We start from the raw sequence: 21,520 nt of genomic DNA on the forward strand, positions 1-21,520 counted from the left end.
ATGCCAACGCTGATGGCCTATCCCGACAGACGGAACTGGACAAATAACTATGTCATCCGGTCATCCCTTAGCCGATCCGTTAGGATCTAAGCAGGTATGCCGTTCCATGGGACTAAGGGGGAGCTGTGTAACGAAATCCCTGTTTTAACAAGCCTCAGAGGAACAGCATTTCATTTAATCATGCGTATGTATGCCTATTTCGTGCAGTTTCAAAGAACCAAACAACTTACCGAACCACCCGACCTCCCACTAAGGTTGTGTGCCGCTCATTTACCCCCCAGACATTGCGGTTAACCGCAAGATAAATGATGAAAGGCATGGTGGTCCCCGTTCGTTTGACGAACACGTGATGGTCGCCATTTTAAAGTCGTCGAACGCTCAGCGGTGGAAAGGCATCAATCCTCTGGAACTATTTTCGTACAATTATTCCGCCACACACCGCTGACACGCCCCGAGTCCTCGTTCATACGGTTAATAACTCCTGAACACGTTAATCACTTTGCCGTTCGGGACTTTCCTTTGATACAAGATAGACCGACCCCACGTAGCTGCAATTATGGAACTCTTTTCGGATTGAATCTCCCGAACAACTGGTGAACTAAAACTTTACTCGAAGATATTGAGAACTGTGTTTGTGGGATCTGAGCGCTATTCGCCTATATTATGCGCTCAGATCCAAGCTATCTGGGGGTATGTGGAACATGGAGACTACGTTCAGCAAAATATGAGTTATGGATTTTAATACAGGTTTGTTAAAATATAAAAAGGACATGTTTTTCTCTACCTGGAGATAATTAGGTTCTCTTCAACCACTTAAGTTAATTATCTCCAGGATAGAGAGGAGGGGTTGCACTGTGTTTACTAATTGTACTGTACACTGATTGGTGCTGTATATTTTGTCACTGTCTTCCACAAGATCCCATGTGGCCATCAATAAATCAGATCGTTTTACCCCTTCATGAAGTCTCGACTCATGTTTGGGGGAATTGGGAGCTGTAATCACTACTTTACTCTACTCAGCTTGGATTTTGGGAGACACTACAAGGATCAGCGCTGCACGGATAGCAGGATCCTTTACACCTGTGCTCTCTCCTTAATCCCTATGTATAGTTAAACAAATGGAGGTCATTTAGTTACTCCAATGGCCACTTGTTTGGAGAGTTCCTTGGTCTTCATGGCAGTGTTTGGTTAGTGGTGCCTCTTGCTAAGGTGTTGCAGCCTCTCGGGCCTTTCCAAAAAGGTGTGTATATGTAATGACAGATCATGTGACACTTAGATTGCACACAGGTGGACATCATTTCACTAATTATGTGACTTCTGAAGGTAATTGGTTGGACCAGAGCTTTTTATGGGCTTCATAACAAAGGGGGTGAATACATACGCACATGCCAATTTTATGTTTTCTATTTCTAAAAAATAGTTTTATGTATATATTTTTCTCATTTCATTTCACCAACTTAGACTATCGTGTTCTGATCCATCACATAAAATTTAGATTAATAAAACATTGAACTTAAGGCTGTAATGTAACAAAATAGATCAAAAGTCAAGGGGGGTGAATACTTTTGCAAGGCACTGTTAATTTTTGAAGAGTGGCGCTCCCCTGCCCTCTACGAGGTCAGGATTATTGGCAAGGGGGATGTATGGGGAAATTCCTGGGGACAATTCCCACACATTTTTGTAGCGTCGCCACTGTTGGAGGGTATTGTGTATGAGGGGATGTGGGGTGCGCTAGATCTTATGTAGGTGACCGGTCTGCCAGGGCAGGGTAGTTAATGGTACTTGTGAGAAGCTTTGCTCCAGGTCATACCATGATTTTTTTTCGGTCAGTGTCTGTCCATTCCCTTATTCTAGTGAATAGGACCGTCATGTAATACCTGTATATGTGGGGTAGGCCTATGCCCCCTCTGCTTCTAATGCCTGTTAGAGTATCGTAAGCTAATCTAGATTTCTTATGACCCCATACGTAGGAGATAAACATTTTCTTAAGGAGTTGGAAGAATTGGTTGCCTAGTTGTATGGGTAGCATCTGGAACAAATATAGAATTTTGAGCATTATCATCATCTTGAGGATATTAACCCTGCCAAAAAGGGAGAAGTGAGGCATATCCCATTGTTTCAGTTTGGATTCAATGTCTGCTATCAGGGGGAAGTAGTTCAGACGGTACAGGCTTCTGGTGGTGTGTGTAAGTTTAATGCCTATGTACATCAGTCCTGTCTCTGTCCATTTATATCTATAGTGAGTCTGAAGTCTAGATTTAAAACCAGATTCTACCCCTAGGCTTAGTATCTTGCATTTGACTGTATTTATTTTTAAGTTGGAGCACGCGCTGAATTTGTCAATTTCTGCTACTATGTGAGGCAGGGACTGCTTTGGGTCTGTGCATGTGAGAAGTATGTCCTCCGCAAACGCAGAGACCTTTATTCCCCTCCCCCCCGGGCATTTGTAGACTCATATATTTGTATATGTGTTTGTATCCAGTTTTGGATGTTTGGCCCCAGACCCAGCGCCTCTAGGGTAAGGAACAAATATACCCTTTCGGCATCAATCGAGAGTAGTAATGTTGGCGTTTTAGAGGTCACTGCTCCATGTATAATATAAGGAGTCACGTAGTGTTGTCCCTGGCCTCATGTCCAGGAACAAGCCCCGCCTGGTCCGGGTGGATCAATCCAGACAGATGAGATTTCAGCCAATTGGCCAGGAGTTTGGCAAATATCTTGAGGTCCAAGTTGATCAGGGAGATGGGTCTAAAGCTGTTACACAGTGTAGGATCTTTCCCTGGTTTGGGAATTACTGTTATCGATGCTTTCCGCACCTGTTGGGGGAGAGAGCTTGTTAATAATGTCTATGAGATAGGGTTGTAAAATTTGACAGAATAGTTTATATTAGCGGGTCGTCAGGCCATCTGGTCCAAGGCTATTGCCTTTCAGTAAGGAGGCTATGGTCGACTTTAGCTCATCGCTTGTAAATGGTGCCTCCAGGAGTGCTACCTGATCTGTGTGAAGGGTGCGTGTTAAATTGGCTGATATGTATTCCTTTACTGAAGCAGGCGAGTTAGTCGTGTCACCTAACTTGTATAGGTCACTATAATAATCATGGAATGCCTTTGCTATGGCTTCAGTCGTGTCATGTTGTGTCCCATCGGTGTGCCGCACCCTAGCTATAAACGTTTGTTGGAGTTTGTCTTTCAAAGCCTTGGCCAACAATTTCCCACTTTTATTCCCGTGGGCATTTAATGCACCGCTCTGTGCTCCCTCAGGGTTAGCAGGTTACGTAGTTCGAGTATGATTATTTTAGTAAAATGATATCTATATGAAACACTGACAAGTGACAGAAGGGCTTTAAATCTCTCAGGGTTATTTCAACCGTTTTTGAGCACTCCAACCATAATTTTTTAATATATGCCATTTTTTCATTTATGCGATGGATTTATCATTCTGGTAGTTTGAAACAGAATAATAGATAATGCAAACCAATCTACAGATTCTATTTCTTCCAATTTGGCTGTTTTGAGTCGCTTGTTGATAGTAAACCTCTGTTTAGTGAATAAACCCCTAGCTATCAAGGAAATGCTTATTACAGGAGATTAAGAAATCATCTCAGGCCTGCTTACCTCATTCTGCCATGGGATGGACACTGAACCAGTGGAGAACTTGTTGTAGAAATCATCATCGGTTTGGTCCAAATTTACTCCTTTAACGGTTGAGAATTGTTCGATGTCGAGAACATCCTTACAGTACACAGCACGTGGCTAAGAGAGGAATATAACCATTATAACCCAACATAGTTCAATTTACCTGGTTTTCCTAGTTCCGTTCCCGACTACAATCCTAATAGAATAACGACTGAACTGCATATATGACTAGCGTTATAAAAACTAAAATATATTAACGTAAAAAAGCAAACAATGAATAATTACAAAAAAGATTTTTGCCAGAGAAAGAATCTCACATTCACTTACAATAACTATTTACTGCTCTCATGATTTCCATTCACCACAGTGAGCTCACACAGCCACAGGGAACATGTTATAAAAAAGCATAAAGGGATTAAAGAAAAAAATATATACCGTATTTTTACATTCAGTGTTTTTTTTCAATTCTTTATTTTCTCAGTGCATTGCATAAGCCATCTGTAGGAGACATAACTTATAGTGGGTGTTTAGGTGTGTAGTGCACCTACATTGGTCCTAAGGGCCGATGTCATGATATGTTGAAGGGATAGTTAGGGAGCTGAGTAGCTGAAGTCTCGGCATATACGCGTGCATGGAAGTTTGAGGTGAGGATGCGGTGAGTGCATAGAGGTCTTTAATCCCGTAGGTGTGATGTTTGAAGTGCTTAGGTTGAATAAGTGTATCTAGTCAGTGTAGCTACTCAAGCTTGTGGTAATACTCTATGCTTTGAGTGTAGTTACCCCTGACCAGGGGAGCAGGGGGAATGTGTAAGTTGCCGTTCTGTACTTTTGGTAGAACTATCTGTTCCCAGTATGACTATGTCTATCTTGTGTGGGTATCTCCAAGCTGGGACAATATGATTTGAGCTGTGCTGTAAAAAATTTTTTTTAAATTCTTTATTTTTGATATGCAGGTAGTTACAACAGTGCCTGCATCGCCACAACGGCATCAGCAGGCTCAATTTTCATGCACATAAGATAACAGTGTTGTGGCATGTTGGATTTGCATATAATTTTTGAAACAATAAGGTATAACAAGTCGAGATATCATCGTTGCTTTAACAAGGCTTAAAAGTTAGGCTTACAGTACGCTGGGACAGTAGGGACAGATAGGGATCACGTTTGCTTTAAGTTGTACTTTGTATTTACTATGTATATTGAGACCTAGCCAGGTCTCATACTGTAACATGCGTAATTGTAAATAGTAGGCTACAAGATTCATGTTATTAGGTGACATCTAGCTTAACTAATAGGTTACATTGCCAGATTAAAAACAAATGAAACAGGTGTAACGGAACCGCTGGCACCCCGACCGGGTACCCTCCGCTGACCGATGCTCCTAGTGCTTTCCGAGGTCTCCAAGCACTCCATGCCTGACACCATAACCACTGCAGACCCCACGAACCGCCGCAGCTTGGTTGGGGTCTCGCCGACTCCACCCACTCTGGACCCAAAACCAGGATCCAGCTTCCAGTAGGTGGACCTCTCCGAATTCCAGAGAACAGGAACAGGAACAAGCTCTTAGCAGAGCTCAGTGATTATACCCTGGGGAGTATAGTGATTATAGCAATCCCCAGAGTGTAGTTCTCCAATCCCCCAAACATGAGCCGAAACTTCATGAAGGTCCAAGATGATCTGAGGTGCTAGCACACCCAGTCTGCTTTTATTTCCATCTTACACATATAAGACCACCCACAGGGGCGGGGTAAAACAGCCAATAGCATAACGGTTGCAACCCACAGGTTCCCTCCCCTCAGATAACCAGTTAACATAATTATTACAGCCATAATTATTATACATGTGCTATAACTTTAAAACCGTACATCCAAACTGCATAACATATATAATTACATATTTGAACTCAGCACACTTCAAACATAAACACTTCCAAAAATCAGCCAAATCCCTCCAGTGGATCAAAAGTTAGCTAGAGGTCCCTTTATGACCGACCGCAAGCACATTTTCCTGCCCAAAACAGTTCCATAGATTTGGGCTGTGCGGCCGGTCAATTTCATGCCGAAAAACGACTAAGTCCCATCTTCGAACGGGACTTAGTCTCTGGAGCTGCAAGTTCAGTATGGAAGAAGGTAAGGGTCAGCGGTGTTCGGCAAAATGTGTAGCCGATTTTGGTTCCACAGAATCTTTAGCATACACCGCTGACCGCATTCGAATGACTAAAATGGCCGCCGCCACGTGTTCGGCTGCCGAATGGCGGCCACCCAGCGCTCGGCAATTAACCTGCAGTAACCTCACAGCCTGGGAGGTAAATTGCCTGCACACTTTAACTTCTGGGTGGTCCGCCTGTGTGGTACTTGGTTCAATAAGCCCTATTTACTGAACCAAGTGGGAGAAAGCCAGGAACAAGTTATTTTACAGGTCTGGGGACATAGTCTTAAAGAGGCATTGTTCACCAAAGTTACAAGATGTCCCCAGATGGTTCTTAAAGGGCCATACACACCCAATAAAAGTTAATACTTTTCAGGGGCCAGTCTTAAAGGGTATTGTTACCCAAAGTCTCAATATGTCCCCAGACAGTTCTTAAAGGGCCAGCAGCAGTACAATAAAATACAATATGCCCAAATATAGTTCTCTAAACGTACCACTTTTCCAGGGGCCATAGTCAGCAGGTAGGAGGCGGGCAAACAGTCTTCTCCAATGCCCAGTGGCGAGGTTGGTTTCGTCACAACAGGTAAGAAGAGTGAGAAACGATTAACGCTTAACATGCTGGATTATCCACGTTAGTGTTGGTATAGTGTATATATCTAGTTGCATATAGCAAGAGGGTAATTGTTAGGATATATAGTCGGTCACAGGCTAAACATGCTAAGTGAAGCTGCTAACACCTATACGTGTAATTCAAGATGAGTCATATTGGTCACTGTTTAAGCAAAAACATGCTTGGCAATAGTATTAGTAGGTGATCAAGTGTAGACTGCACACTGAGCAATACATTTGAGATCATTATAAAGGTTGAAGTGGCTTAAACAATATGCTAGACAATTCCCAATACCCAACCTGCTCTAATTAGAGTATAAGAAGTACAGTGTGCTAGTGAATTAAGCAGGCTAGTGCAGGTGTGTTAAGTGAGCTAGTCACATGCTAAACATGCTGCGTAACATGCATGACTAAGTAATGCCAGATGAGATATTCAGTTCAATAGGAACACATAGTGCGAGGTGGGTGTCCGGGCTGTGGGTCGTTGCCAGCGGTGATAATGTCCCTTTAAGTGGGCCCACCTGGTGTACCGACCTGTCCAGCTTGAGGTTGAGCAGGAACCCTGTGCTTTCAGGGAGAGTATTAGTGCACCCCAGTGTGATCAGAGGTATCAGCAGCCGGGGATGAGTCTTGTCCCTGTAGGTGCTAGTCAGCCTTGTCTTCTCCGGTCCTGGTTGTGGTAAGGAGTTGTTTCTTGCCAGGTGTGTACCCGGTGGCCGAGTATCTCTGCCCTTCAGGTCTGTTCCAATGGGGCTGGCTGTGCGGTTGGCGGATGATGTCGGCCGGGGTTTAGTCTGGCGGTGGAGCCCTAGAGGTTGCGGTCTGTTGGGGCCCCCCTTTGTGATGGGCGGTCTGCAAGAGCCTCTCACCTTTTTCTGTGACGCCTGTGCCTGGCTTTTGCATGGCAGATTCATGCTGGATGCACCTGGTCTTCGCTTTATCCACCTAGTCTCCATGTTTTTTGTCCGCTTTCGCGGTGGTTGTGCTGATGGGGGTGACCCGTCTGGGTGGTAAGGGGTGTGCGTCGGTTTGTTGCCGGTGAGGCAGGCACCCTTACATGTCGTGGGCCCCCAGCTTCGATGCGGTCCCAGAAGCGCTGGCAGATTGCGTCGAACTTGGACTTTAATGCCGCTGCCCAGTCCTCCTTACTCTGCTGTTGCAGAGAAGTAGCTCTGACGACGGCCATCTTGTCCAGGCCAGGCCTCGCGGTGCTATCATGTCGGCGTGGCTCGGGTCCGTGTCCCAGAGGGATATGTGCTTGCCTGACGCTGGGGGACCGGGATGACCCCCACCGGTCCGGGGGGGGGGACAGGGATCTGTCCGCAGCGAGGTCCTCAGTCTTGGCAGGGGGAGAGCGGCCGTCTCTCCTGCTCCCGCCTGTTGACTAGGCCTCCGACGATCGTCAGGTATAAAGTTATCGTTTCGCCGCTTGAGGGGCATCATTATGTTCCTCTCAGTATTCCCCATCGGTTTCTGGCTCTGTCGGCCCGTTTAGGACACGGTGGAGTCTGGAAAAATAGTTTAAATAGCGGGTTCATGCAGGAGCCCAGGAGATTGTCGACCACTCGGCTCTGCGGTCAGGCCCCGCCCCCCCCGTGCTGTAAATGTTATGTCATATAATATTAGGAGAAGAAAACATTACGAAATCGAAACCGAGCTTAAAGTGGAACAAAAAGAACAAAGAACATATTTGCAGTCATTAGATTTTCCAAAATGATGCCTGGATCGGAAATAGGTTTCCGACAAGAATTAAGGTGCCTTGTATTGAGTCAGTCCCTATATCTGTCTTGGTTCCACAGCCTGGGTGATCCTGGATCTCGGGAACAGCATGTTCACGATCCCAAGAGTCAGTGGTGGGTCTTGGGGGTGGGTTGGCAGTCGGAGACGTCAGTCCCAATGTCTACAGAAATGTGAGTGTATGTGGGGTTACGGTTAGCCACCAGGGATCCGTTCGTCCCCCACCTGTAGGTGATGCCTGCTGTTATTGGGGAAAAGGATTTGTGCCATAGGAAGGTGGATTTTGTTAGGTCTTGGCAGACCGTTAGGGATTTGCTGCACCGAGTCTTGGACTGCAGACAGGTGAGTCTGTATGTCAGTTAAGTCTTTTTCAGAAGCCTGCACTGTTTTGAGACAAGTTCATGGTATCCAGAATTTCCAACTCTGACATTTTTTATAAATACATTTTTAAAATACATTTTTATATATATATATCTTTTTATATATATTCTTTATGGGCCATATATGGCCCAAATAGGTATTTTTAAGTATATTTTCAATAAGTGTGTTTTTTTTTAAAATATGCGTTTTAATTAAGTCCCATTCTTTTTATTCTTTTTAATTTTATATATATATATGCTGTCATGTAGTCCCTTTTGGGAAACTGGTCAAATGTTTTGCACTGTAGTACAAGGGAATGTATATGTAACTATGTAACTATGTAACTATGTATATGTAACTATGTAACTATGTATATGTAACTATGTAACTATGTAACTATGTATATGTAACTATGTAACTATGTAACTATGTATATGTAACTATGTAACTATGTATATGTAACTATGTAACTATGTAACTATGTATATGTAACTATGTAACTATGTATATGTAACTATGTAACTATGTATATGTAACTATGTAACTATGTATATGTAACTATGTAACTATGTAACTATGTAACTATGTATATGAGATGTTGGGTACATTGATTATGTGGATGATGATTGTTTTTTACTCTTGACTATGTGTGATTACACATTATGTAGCATATTTGCAGAATTTGCTAGTCCATACATAATTATTATGTTGCACTTATAAATGTCTTCATTAAGATTGAGTGCTTAGTGTTCTGTTTTTTTCAGTTTTTTTAAACATTCTGGATACCATGAACTTGTCCCGAATTACTAAGCTGGCCAGTATTATGCCAACACTTAAAATGGCGATATCGCTAACCCGGAAGTGACGTTAGACGATCTCCGATACGTCACTCCGCTCATACGGAATTAAGCATAGACAGCTGAGCGAGCTGACATCCCCCCCCCCACCCCCCCAGATCAACGGACTGATTGGAGGATACACAATACAGCGCACCAATCACGGACGAACCGCCAGATACAAAACTGGCAGACTGAGCAGAGATGAGGATACCGATTGAGATGTCACTTTAAATGTCCTGGAATAGCCACACCAATGGCCACATCTCTGACCAAACCCCTTAATATGTTAATCTAAGGGCATTTAAAATGCTAGGAAGTATGTAAGCAAATGTATAGTGATCTTGACTGCAAATCAGGAAAAAAAAATTACGATAAAAGAAGTGTAAAAATTACACATGGATTTAGGTGTTAAAGGGGAACCGTCACTTCCTGTAATTTTTTATATTCTGTTACCAAACCCCTAGGTTTAAAAGTAAAATTAAAGGGACACGAGTGCAGTGCTTCCATTAAAGCTTCCGGCACGGACGGACGCATGGAGTAGGAGCTCCGCACGCAACCGGGCCAAAATATCATACTAAGGCAATACATTTTCGAATCTAAACCCTGCAATCGGAGGGGAAGTCTGGGAGGACTACCATGTCACCTTCCAAGCAGACAAAGCTAATGGACACGGTCCGACAGAATAAAAAAGACCGGCAGAACAGGCCCAAGATGGCGCCGAAAGCAGAGCTCAGTCCCCTGAAATTGATATCAGCAACGAGACACCCTTACCACATCCGTCGGACGATGGACAAGTCACTAAGGAATATTTAAAATCAATGCTCATGGACCTGAGAGCTACACTAAAAGAAGACTTCACGTCCATTATATCTGGCATCCACCAAGAATTGGCGGAACTGGGAGACCGCACGGATCAGATTGAACGCAAGATGGATGATCTATGCTCAGCACACAACACAGTAGTGGATAAAATACAGAAACTGGAGGACGACAATGCTAAACTCTGGCACAAGATGGCGGACATGGAAGATCGCTCCCGCCGGAATAATGTGAGATCAGATCCCCACATATGTAACAACTCTGTGCTCTAAACTAGTGCCCGAATTAGCTGACATTCCATGGGAAATGGATAGGGCTCATCGTTTCCCTAAGCCATCCAGATTTGCTGCAGATGTGCCGCGAGATATTATTGTCCGTTTTCATTACTTCAAGGCCAAAGAAGCGCTTCTAAAGGCAGTCAGGTCCACTCCGACGCTACCTGAGCCGTATAATAATATATCGATATACGCTGACCTATCAGCTTTAACTATGGCCAAAAGGAAAAGAATTCTCCTCTATAACCAAAACCCTACGGAATCATGAGCAGGCATACAGGTGGGGTTTCCCCACGAAACTCCTAATCTGGAGAAACAACAAGCTCCACATTATAGATGATCCGGTAGGAGGACTGACAACACTAAAGAATTGGGGCCTCTGGAATGCGCAAGGAAACATCTCTACACCTGCAGAAACTGCGGTCTCCCCGAAAAGAATCCGGCCGGAGTGGAAGATGATAGGCCTTCCACCTCGCTAAGATAAAGATGGGGACAACAGCCTTCTGGATTTGACAGACAACAAGATATAACAAGCTACAGGATGACTTCTCAACTGAACGGTATTAAAGCAATTTGGGACAACACATGAACTACCACAGACTGGCACCTAAAGGATCCCCGCTTTTAACACAGATTCCTCGTTATCGCAGCGATGATGACTGATGTCGACAGACAACGAGAGTGGTAATAGTATGATGACTACTACGCCAGTGTAGAAGATTAATGTGGGAATTAGGAGCAGAAAAAAAACAAAAAAACATAACACATCCAGATCCGAATGCTAGCGACTTGGTAAATGTTTAATCTAGTGGTCAATGTTTAATATGTATATGTCTCTCCCCGCGACATGACGTATCACTCACGCACCGCTGGGGGATCCCAAATTGTTGTATAATGCGTCTAGCAATAGCTGGCAACTAGCTGACTTTATCCACTAGATAACATAAAAACGTTGGGATGTGTATTTCCTGCATATATTATTATAAAGGGCGTGTGGGAGGTGGTTGCTTTATATGTTTAAAGCACTGTATAAATGTAAACTGTTTGACTCAGACGACACCGATTCCCTCAGATCCTAGGCAAGGTCACCAACGCTACACTAGAGGGAGTAACACCTACCCCCTTACCACCAGAGCAGAACAATTTGGGAAGAAAGCTGTGATTTCCACTGGCTAGGGAGGTGGGCCAGATTACCACACGGAACTGAAACGGTAGGGTACCTAAGCTGCAGTACTATACCGTAATTCAGAAGACGCCTTATAACTTTAGTTAACATACCGGAAAACTGTAGACAAAAGGGAGGCTGTTGTCCACAACCAAAATCCCTCCCAGTAGCTGAAAATAAGATGCGGCTTTTCATAAAATGTTGGCCCGGGCGCGGACCCGCTCCGCACGCACCCCCACGGGAGTCTCAATGGACGAGGAGCGCACAGGCTCCCCATTGTACTCCATGTTATACTCTCAAGTTCGAGAGATATTGTACATACTTACTTTTATTGTATTTTGGTTTAACCCTGTTAATTTCCTACCCCATACCTTGACAGCAGCAATACCCTGTATCTATCTGAAACCTCGCAAGATGCAAAGCCACTTTACGGTACCTGTCTTGACGCAGACTATCTCAAAGACCATATTCAATTACACTCTAAGCCCACTTCCATTGGGACGTACCACTTTAAATGCTTTACCATGAACGTGAATGGCCTGAACAGCCCTTTTAAACGAAGCTCAGCGATCAAAGAAATTCATAAATCTAAAGCGGCCATAGTGTGTCTCCAAGAGACTCATATGCGCAAGAAAACCCCCCCTAATCTAATATCCTCCAAATACCACCAAACATTCCATGCTTTTTCGCCTAATAAAACAAGAGGAGTAGCCATTCTGTTCCATGCGGATTGGGTTTTCCAGCTTAACAAGATGTATACGGACGAGTTAGGAAGACTACTCATCGTGGTTGGCTTGCTAAATGGTATGCAACTTACGATAGCATCCATATACGCACCCAATAACTCCCAAACCTCATTTATAAAACGAGCGTTGATTAAAATAACTAAACTACGTGAGGGACACACCATAATTTGTGGTGATTTTAATTGCACAATGAATCCCGACTTAGATATAAAAGGAATCGAGGGCAAACATCCGCTGCAGCAAGCCAACACGATGAGCTACAACTTTAGTACACTCCTCCACACGAACGATCTTTATGATACGTGGCGCACCCTATACCCGACAGGTATAAACTATACCTATTTCTCACAGGTACACCACACCTATTCTCGTATTGATATGTGTTTGGTAGACAAGAGCTCAATATCGAATGTCATGGAAGTGCAAATAGGAGACAAGACTTGGTCCGACCATGCGCCAGTAATTACTACGTTCAGAGCCATGTACCCGGCACGAGGACGGAGTGCATGGCGCCTGAACGAATCCCTCATAGATAACGAGGATACTGCCACCAAATTAAGCACAACCATTAGGACATTTTATGCTGGTCATCGGCAAGACCCCTCACGTATCGACACTAAATGGATGGCCCTTAAGGCTGTACTGCGTGGTCTCCTGATCCAAATAGAGTCAATAAACAAACTAAAGGTTCATAACGAGACAGAGAAACTGATAACACAGCTTAAAACATTAGACAGAGACAATAAACTAAGACCAACCAAAACGTTATCCCAAAAAATAGCAAAAATAAGAAAAGAGCTACATGCAATCTCCTTACTATCTATGGAACGGCAGCTTCCTAAGCTGAAACTCACCTACTACATGCAAGGGAATAAGGCAGGCAAAATGCTCGCACGACGCCTAAAATCCCAATATATACAATCTAAACTCCCATATATGACATCGGCCGCAGGGACAAAATTATTTAACTCGCAGGAAATGGTAAATGAACTGGCATCCTTTTATGATAAGCTATACAACCTCCAACAGGACAAAAATTTACACCAACCAATTGAGTCAGATATAGAAACTTTCCTACAAGAAGCGGACTTACCACGTCTGAATGCCCACCAAGGTTCCCTATTGACAACTAGGTTTACAGAAGAAGTGCGAAACGCAATACACAAACTCCCCAAACATAAAGCGCCAAGTCCAGATGGGTTTTCCAATTATTTTTACACCACATTTGAGGCACAACTCACACCGCATCTCACAGAACGTTCTAATTTCTTTGCGGAAACAGGGTCCATACCGGAGGAGATGTTGCTAGCCCACATTTTCACACTTCCTAAATCGGGTAAACCCCCTACGGAATGCCAACTTGAGGCCTATCTGGCTGCTAAATGCGGATACAAAACTATATGCCAAACTCTTAGCTATGCGCTTACAACTCGTTTTACTAGATTTAGTTTCACCAGAACAGGCAGGATTTGTTCCAACTAGGCAGCCAGGGGATAATACTCGCCATTTTTTAAACCTAATCACGTGGGCCCAGTCTACTCACCAAAAGGGCATATTGCTAGCTTTAGACGCAGAAAAAGCATTCGATCGCTTAAACTGGGCGTAAATGAAGGCTGTGTTGGCACGTATGGGTATTCCGCTAGCATTCTTGAAAAGTATTATGGTCCTGTATTCCAAATCTGCAGCCAAAATATTCAACTCCGAGTTTCTTTCACGATCTTTTCAGATAACGAATGGACCCAGGCAGGGGTGCCCGTTATCTCCATTAATATTTATCCTATGCATGGAACCTCTAATTAGACACATTAAAAGTGAACACGCGATCGTGGGCCTGGAAACACCGATAGGGGTCCACAAAATAGCCCTTTTTGCGGATGATGTCCTCTTATTTTTAACACAACCGGAGGTGACAATACCGAAACTACTAGCATTGCTGGAGAGTGTCAGGGTATTTATATCGTCAGACATTTGTGCTATGATAGAAATACAAAGTGTATATTCTGAAGTCAATCTAAATAGACCAGACTCCATTTTGTATCTTCAAGTTAACAAAGAGACACAAAATTTCTATCCTTTCTCTAAAACTGACTGCTTTGCCCAAGCTGAATGGAATGTGTAATAAACAAACCAAGTGATAACAGACTGTCTAGGTACTAATGCAACTATAATAAATTCTATTCCCAGACGTAGGTGACAGAGAGGATTAAATAATTAAATTTTACTTTCGATATTGTACAACGTCCCATTATAGTTTAAGGTGAAACTTAGTTCACAAACTATCAATTTTAGGAATTACTACAGAAAATGGAGACGCATAGTCTGGATAAGTCTGAGGAAGACCCTGTGATCTGACAAGTGAATATAAGTTATAGGCCACATATAGATAACGTAAATGACGTCAAAAATAGCCACCAGGAAAAGTTAACTCTTTCCTGGATAGGTATGTTTAGTGGGACAATACTGCCCTCTAGAGTTCAAATACGAGAATGGTTACCTAGAAGGCAACCACACCCCACATTTGTGATTGGCTATCACTTAGAGGAATTTCCCCTTTAAAAAGTTAAGACAAGGGAAGGGTCGGACATTCAAAGATTGAAGAGAAAGAGATTACAACACTCTGGGGATTCAGAGAGATCCAGGCAGAATCGGGCGATCAGAGTAACCAAGAAACTCTTACACTCCATGCAGAGAAAGAGACCCATGACACTTAGCTACCTGAGAACATCTGATGAGAAAATATCTACTTAAACTGGTAAATATACAGGCATTTAATTAATTAATTTAAATTAATAGCATGATATATGACTGGATAAATCATGATTAGATTTCATATTTAGAAATCTTAATTATTAAAGAATATATACATGGTTATAGCATCCTATCTGCAGCTGGGATTAATATAGCCATTAATGTATTTGTGTGATTAATATCACGTTAGCATATCATGACCGTTTATCCAGCTGTGTTGATTGGCTCCAATATAAGATAAAATACCGTATCTATTAGACAAATTTTGCTTATATACATGTAGACATCTCATTGGATCAAGGAAGTGGTTAATGACTGGTTAAATGTTATTTTTATTTAAAATTACATAGGAGTAGATCTTAAATCCCTAGAAGAGGTCTAGCCAGCATTGAAAGGGTTACTTCTGCCAGCTAAAGTTTTTTCTACAACTTCACGCTGCAGCTCTAAGGAATGCTCTGTCTCCCTGTGAAACCTTCTTTGTCTCTGTGAAAGGGTCGTAAATCAATCTTGACTGCCTAATGCTTTAGATTTTAAACTACCTCTTAGTCATTAGGAAATGTTTGTTTTAGATTACCATATTGTATTGCATATTGTTTTATACTGAATATTCATTGATTATTGCCATATTGTATTGCATATTGTTATACTGAAATTCCATTGATTATTATCATGCATGTTACTTATATTATTATCATTTAAATATAAAAATAAATTTCTATTTTTATAACAAATCTGTGACTTAATTATATGGTTTACCTTTCACTTATAACGATAACGATTAGGGATCTGAGAATTGAAAATCGTGGGCAATTCTCTCTGTTACAAATTATTATCCCATAAATATCCCCACAAGAGATACGGGAAGTTGTCGTATTATAAAAACAATGCCAAGAAAACACAAGCGTTAGCGATAGGGCTCGCTTCCCCCACACTTGCCCGCATGAAAACACAATACCCCTTTGATTGGAGAAAAACCTCTCTTTCCTACCTGGGATTTAAGTTGCCAGCAACACATTCGGCGATAATAAGGGAAAATCACATCCCGCTCATACACAAACTAGAAAAACAAACTAAGGCATGGATAGACCAAGAGATATCATGGTTGGGACGGATCCATACCGCTGCCACACACACTGTATCTTTTTCGCACTCTGCCCATTTCAATCCCGAATCCCATTCTAAAGAAATTTCAGGCTTTAATTAACGCACACATTTGGAAACGGAAACCCCCAAGGATAGAACAAAGTTCACTGTGGCGTCCATTTACAAAAGGCGGATTAGGCATACCCAACATAAAATTATACTACAAAGCCTCAATAATGGCACAGGGACTCCTCCGGTATGGCTAGCGTTAGAAAATGCATGTATGCCCACTGGAACATTCCCACTAGCCCTCTGGGCAGGAACAAAGCTTCCCAAGTCCAGTTCTGTACTACTGATCACGGAAACATTGCTCCAAGTGTGGAAGCAGACTACCCCGTTATTTTTACAAGGGAATGACATGCTTCTTGCAGCACCATTACAAGCACTAACTGCCCAAACGACAAACCTGCAGATAGAACCTTGGCTACGACAGGGGGTTCACCATGTACGCTCCTTACTGACTAATACGGGTATCAAATCATTTTGAATCACATGTACTCGATCACACATACGCTTTCAAACTGCAATAAACACTTATAGAACTAATAATATGCTTCTACTCACATCTGGGACAAAAGGAGGATCCATTATTCCGGCCTCTAATCTTTTAAAGTTTATAACTTTGAAAAAGGAGTGCCTCTTTACCTCCATCGTTCTCCCCTCTTGACACCCCAATCTCTGCTTCACATCTTTGGAGAGTAGCTGAAAACAGACAAACACACACATTATAGCATGCAATTCCCCTAATTCCAGAGTCATTTTGAATTCAAGTATGATAATGCCGTCAGTCTGTAACATGCATTGTGTGACGGTAATATACTATACATGAAGAGACCAGATAATGCGATCAGTCTGTAACATGCATTGTGTGACAGGTAATATACTATACAGGAAGAGATCAGATAATACGATCAGTCTGTAACATGCATTGTGTGACGGTAATATACTATACATGAAGAGACCAGATAATGCGATCAGTCTGTAACATGCATTGTGTGACGGTAATATACTATACAGGAAGAGATCAGATAATGCGATCAGTCTGTAACATGCATTGTGTGACGGTAATATACTATACAGGAAGAGACCAGATAATGCGATCAGTCTGTAACATGCATTGTGTGACGGTAATATACTATACAGGAAGAGACCAGATAATGCGATCAGTCTGTAACATGTATTGTGTGACGGTAATATACTATACAGGAAGAGACCAGATAATGCGATCAGTCTGTAACATGCATTGTGTGACAGGTAATATACAATACAGGAAGAGACCAGATAATGCGATCATTCTGTAACATGTATTGTGTGACGGTAATATACTATACAGGAAGAGACCAGATAATGCCGTCAGTCTGTAACATGCATTGTGTGACGGTAATATACTATACAGGAAGAGATCAGATAATGCGATCAGTCTGTAACATGCATTGTGTGACGGTAATATACTATACAGGAAGAGACCAGATAATGCGATCAGTCTGTAACATGCATTGTGTGACGGTAATATACTATACAGGAAGAGACCAGATAATGCGATCAGTCTGTAACATGTATTGTGTGACGGTAATATACTATACAGGAAGAGACCAGATAATGCGATCAGTCTGTAACATGCATTGTGTGACAGGTAATATACAATACAGGAAGAGACCAGATAATGCGATCATTCTGTAACATGTATTGTGTGACGGTAATATACTATACAGGAAGAGACCAGATAATGCCGTCAGTCTGTAACATGCATTGTGTGACGGTAATATACTATACAGGAAGAGATCAGATAATGCGATCAGTCTGTAACATGCATTGTGTGACGGTAATATACTATACAGGAAGAGACCAGATAATGCGATCAGTCTGTAACATGCATTGTGTGACGGTAATATACTATACAGGAAGAGACCAGATAATGCGATCAGTCTGTAACATGTATTGTGTGACGGTAATATACTATACAGGAAGAGACCAGATAATGCGATCAGTCTGTAACATGCATTGTGTGACAGGTAATATACAATACAGGAAGAGACCAGATAATGCGATCATTCTGTAACATGTATTGTGTGACGGTAATATACTATACAGGAAGAGACCAGATAATGCGATCAGTGTGTAACATGCATTGTGTGACGGAAATATACTATACAGGAAGAGACCAGATAATGCGATCAGTCTGTAACATGCATTGTGTGACGGTAATATACTATACAGGAAGAGACCAGATAATGCGATCAGTCTGTAACATGCATTGTGTGACGGTAATATACTATACAGGAAGAGACCAGATAATGCCGTCAGTCTGTAACATGCATTGTGTGACGGTAATATACTATACAGGAAGAGATCAGATAATGCAATCAGTCTGTAACATGCATTGTGTGACGGTAATATACTATACAGGAAGAGACCAGATAATATGATCAGTCTGTAACATGCATTGTGTGACGGTAATATACTATACAGGAAGAGATCAGATAATGCCGTCAGTCTGTAACATGTATTGTGTGACGGAAATATACTATACAGGAAGAGACCAGATAATGCGATCAGTCTGTAACATGCATTGTGTGACGGAAATATACTATACAGGAAGAGACCAGATAATGCGATCAGTCTGTAACATGCATTGTGTGACGGAAAAATACTATACAGGAAGAGACCAGATAATGCGATCAGTCTGTAACATGCATTGTGTGACGGAAATATACAATACAGGAAGAGACCAGATAATGCGATCAGTGTGTAACATGCATTGTGTGACGGTAATATACTATACATGAATAGACCAGATAATGCGATCAGTCTGTAACATGCATTGTGTGACGGTAATATACTATACAGGAAGAGACCAGATAATGCGATCAGTCTGTAACATGCATTGTGTGACAGGTAATATACTATACAGGAAGAGACCAGATAATGCGATCAGTCTGTAACATGTATTGTGTGACGGAAATATACTATACAGGAAGAGATCAGATAATACGATCAGTCTGTAACATGCATTGTGTGACGGAAAAATACTATACAGGAAGAGACCAGATAATGCGATCAGTCTGTAACATGCATTGTGTGACGGAAAAATACTATACAGGAAGAGACCAGATAATGCGATCAGTCTGTAACATGCATTGTGTGACGGAAATATACAATACAGGAAGAGACCAGATAATGCGATCAGTGTGTAACATGCATTGTGTGACGGTAATATACTATACATGAATAGACCAGATAATGCGATCAGTCTGTAACATGCATTGTGTGACGGTAATATACTATACAGGAAGAGACCAGATAATGCGATCAGTCTGTAACATGTATTGTGTGACGGAAATATACTATACAGGAAGAGATCAGATAATATGATCAGTCTGTAACATGCATTGTGTGACGGTAATATACTATACAGGAAGAGATCAGATAATGCGATCAGTCTGTAACATGCTTTGTGTGACAGGTAATATACTATACAGGAAGAGATCAGATAATACGATCAGTCTGTAACATGCATTGTGTGACGGTAATATACTATACAGGAAGAGATCAGATAATGCGATCAGTCTGTAACATGCTTTGTGTGACAGGTAATATACTATACATGAATAGACCAGATAATGCGATCAGTCTGTAACATGCATTGTGTGACGGTAATATACTATACAGGAAGAGACCAGATAATGCGATCAGTCTGTAACATGTATTGTGTGACGGAAATATACAATACAGGAAGAGATCAGATAATGCGATCAGTCTGTAACATGCATTGTGTGACGGAAATATACAATACAGGAAGAGACCAGATAATGCGATCAGTGTGTAACATGCATTGTGTGACGGTAATATACTATACATGAATAGACCAGATAATGCGATCAGTCTGTAACATGCATTGTGTGACGGTAATATACTATACAGGAAGAGACCAGATAATGCGATCAGTCTGTAACATGTATTGTGTGACGGAAATATACAATACAGGAAGAGATCAGATAATGCGATCAGTCTGTAACATGCATTGTGTGACGGTAATATACTATACAGGAAGAGATCAGATAATACGATCAGTCTGTAACATGCATTGTGTGATGGTAATATACTATACAGGAAGAGACCAGATAATGCGATCAGTCTGTAACATGCATTGTGTGACGGTAATATACTATACAGGAAGAGACCAGATAATGCGATCAGTCTGTAACATGTATTGTGTGATGGAAATATACAATACAGGAAGAGATCAGATAATGCAATCAGTCTGTAACATGCATTGTGTGACGGTAATATACTATACAGGAAGAGACCAGATAATGCGATCAGTCTGTAACATGCATTGTGTGACGGAAATATACTATACAGGAAGAGATCAGATAATACGATCAGTCTGTAACAAGCACTGTGTGACGGTAATATACTATACAGGAAGAGATCAGATAATGCAATCAGTCTGTAACATGCATTGTGTGACGGTAATATACTATACAGGAAGAGACCAGATAATGCGATCAGTCTGTAACATGTATTGTGTGACGGAAATATACTATACAGGAAGAGACCAGATAATGCGATCAGTCTGTAACATGCATTGTGTGACAGTAATATACTATACAGGAAGAGACCAGATAATGCGATCAGTCTGTAACATGCTTTGTGTGACGGAAATATACAATACAGGAAGAGATCAGATAATGCGATCAGTCTGTAACATGCATTGTGTGACGGTAATATACTATACAGGAAGAGATCAGATAATGCGATCAGTGTGTAACATGCATTGTGTGATGGTAATATACTATACAGGAAGAGATCAGATAATGTGATCAGTCTGTAACATGCTTTGTGTGACAGGTAATATACAATACAGGAAGAGATCAGATAATGCGATCAGTCTGTAATATGGATTGTGTGACGGAAATATACTATACAGGAAGAGACCAGATAATACGATCAGTCTGTAACATGCATTGTGTGACGGAAATATACAATACAGAAAGAGATCAGATAATGCGATCAGTCTGTAATATGGATTGTGTGACGGAAATATACTATACAGGAAGAGACCAGATAATGCGATCAGTCTGTAACATGCATTGTGTGACGGTAATATACTATACAGGAAGAGACCAGATAATGCGATCAGTCTGTAACATGCATTGTGTGACGGTAATATACTATACAGGAAGAGACCAGATAATGCGATCAGTCTGTAACATGCATTGTGTGACGGTAATATACTATACAGGAAGAGACCAGATAATGCGATCAGTCTGTAACATGCATTGTGTGACGGTAATATA

General features: G+C 41.8%; 1 protein-coding gene across 3 annotated transcripts in view; it reads right to left on the reverse strand.

Annotated features, from left to right (window-relative positions):
• Positions 1–21,520, reverse strand: part of GRK5 (G protein-coupled receptor kinase 5) — a 165,517-nt gene that overhangs the window by 22,961 nt on the left and 121,036 nt on the right. For all 3 annotated transcript variants that reach the window (XM_063434236.1, XM_063434237.1, XM_063434238.1), the window contains 2 exons: positions 16,785–16,922; positions 3,615–3,752 (listed from right to left, as the gene is read on the reverse strand). In XM_063434236.1, coding sequence (XP_063290306.1) covers positions 3,615–3,752; positions 16,785–16,922 — 276 coding nt within the window. The remainder of the gene's footprint in view (positions 1–3,614; positions 3,753–16,784; positions 16,923–21,520) is intronic.

Source organism: Pelobates fuscus, chromosome 10, assembly GCF_036172605.1.
Source record: "Pelobates fuscus isolate aPelFus1 chromosome 10, aPelFus1.pri, whole genome shotgun sequence".
In the NCBI taxonomy this organism is placed as follows: Eukaryota; Metazoa; Chordata; class Amphibia; order Anura; family Pelobatidae; genus Pelobates; species Pelobates fuscus.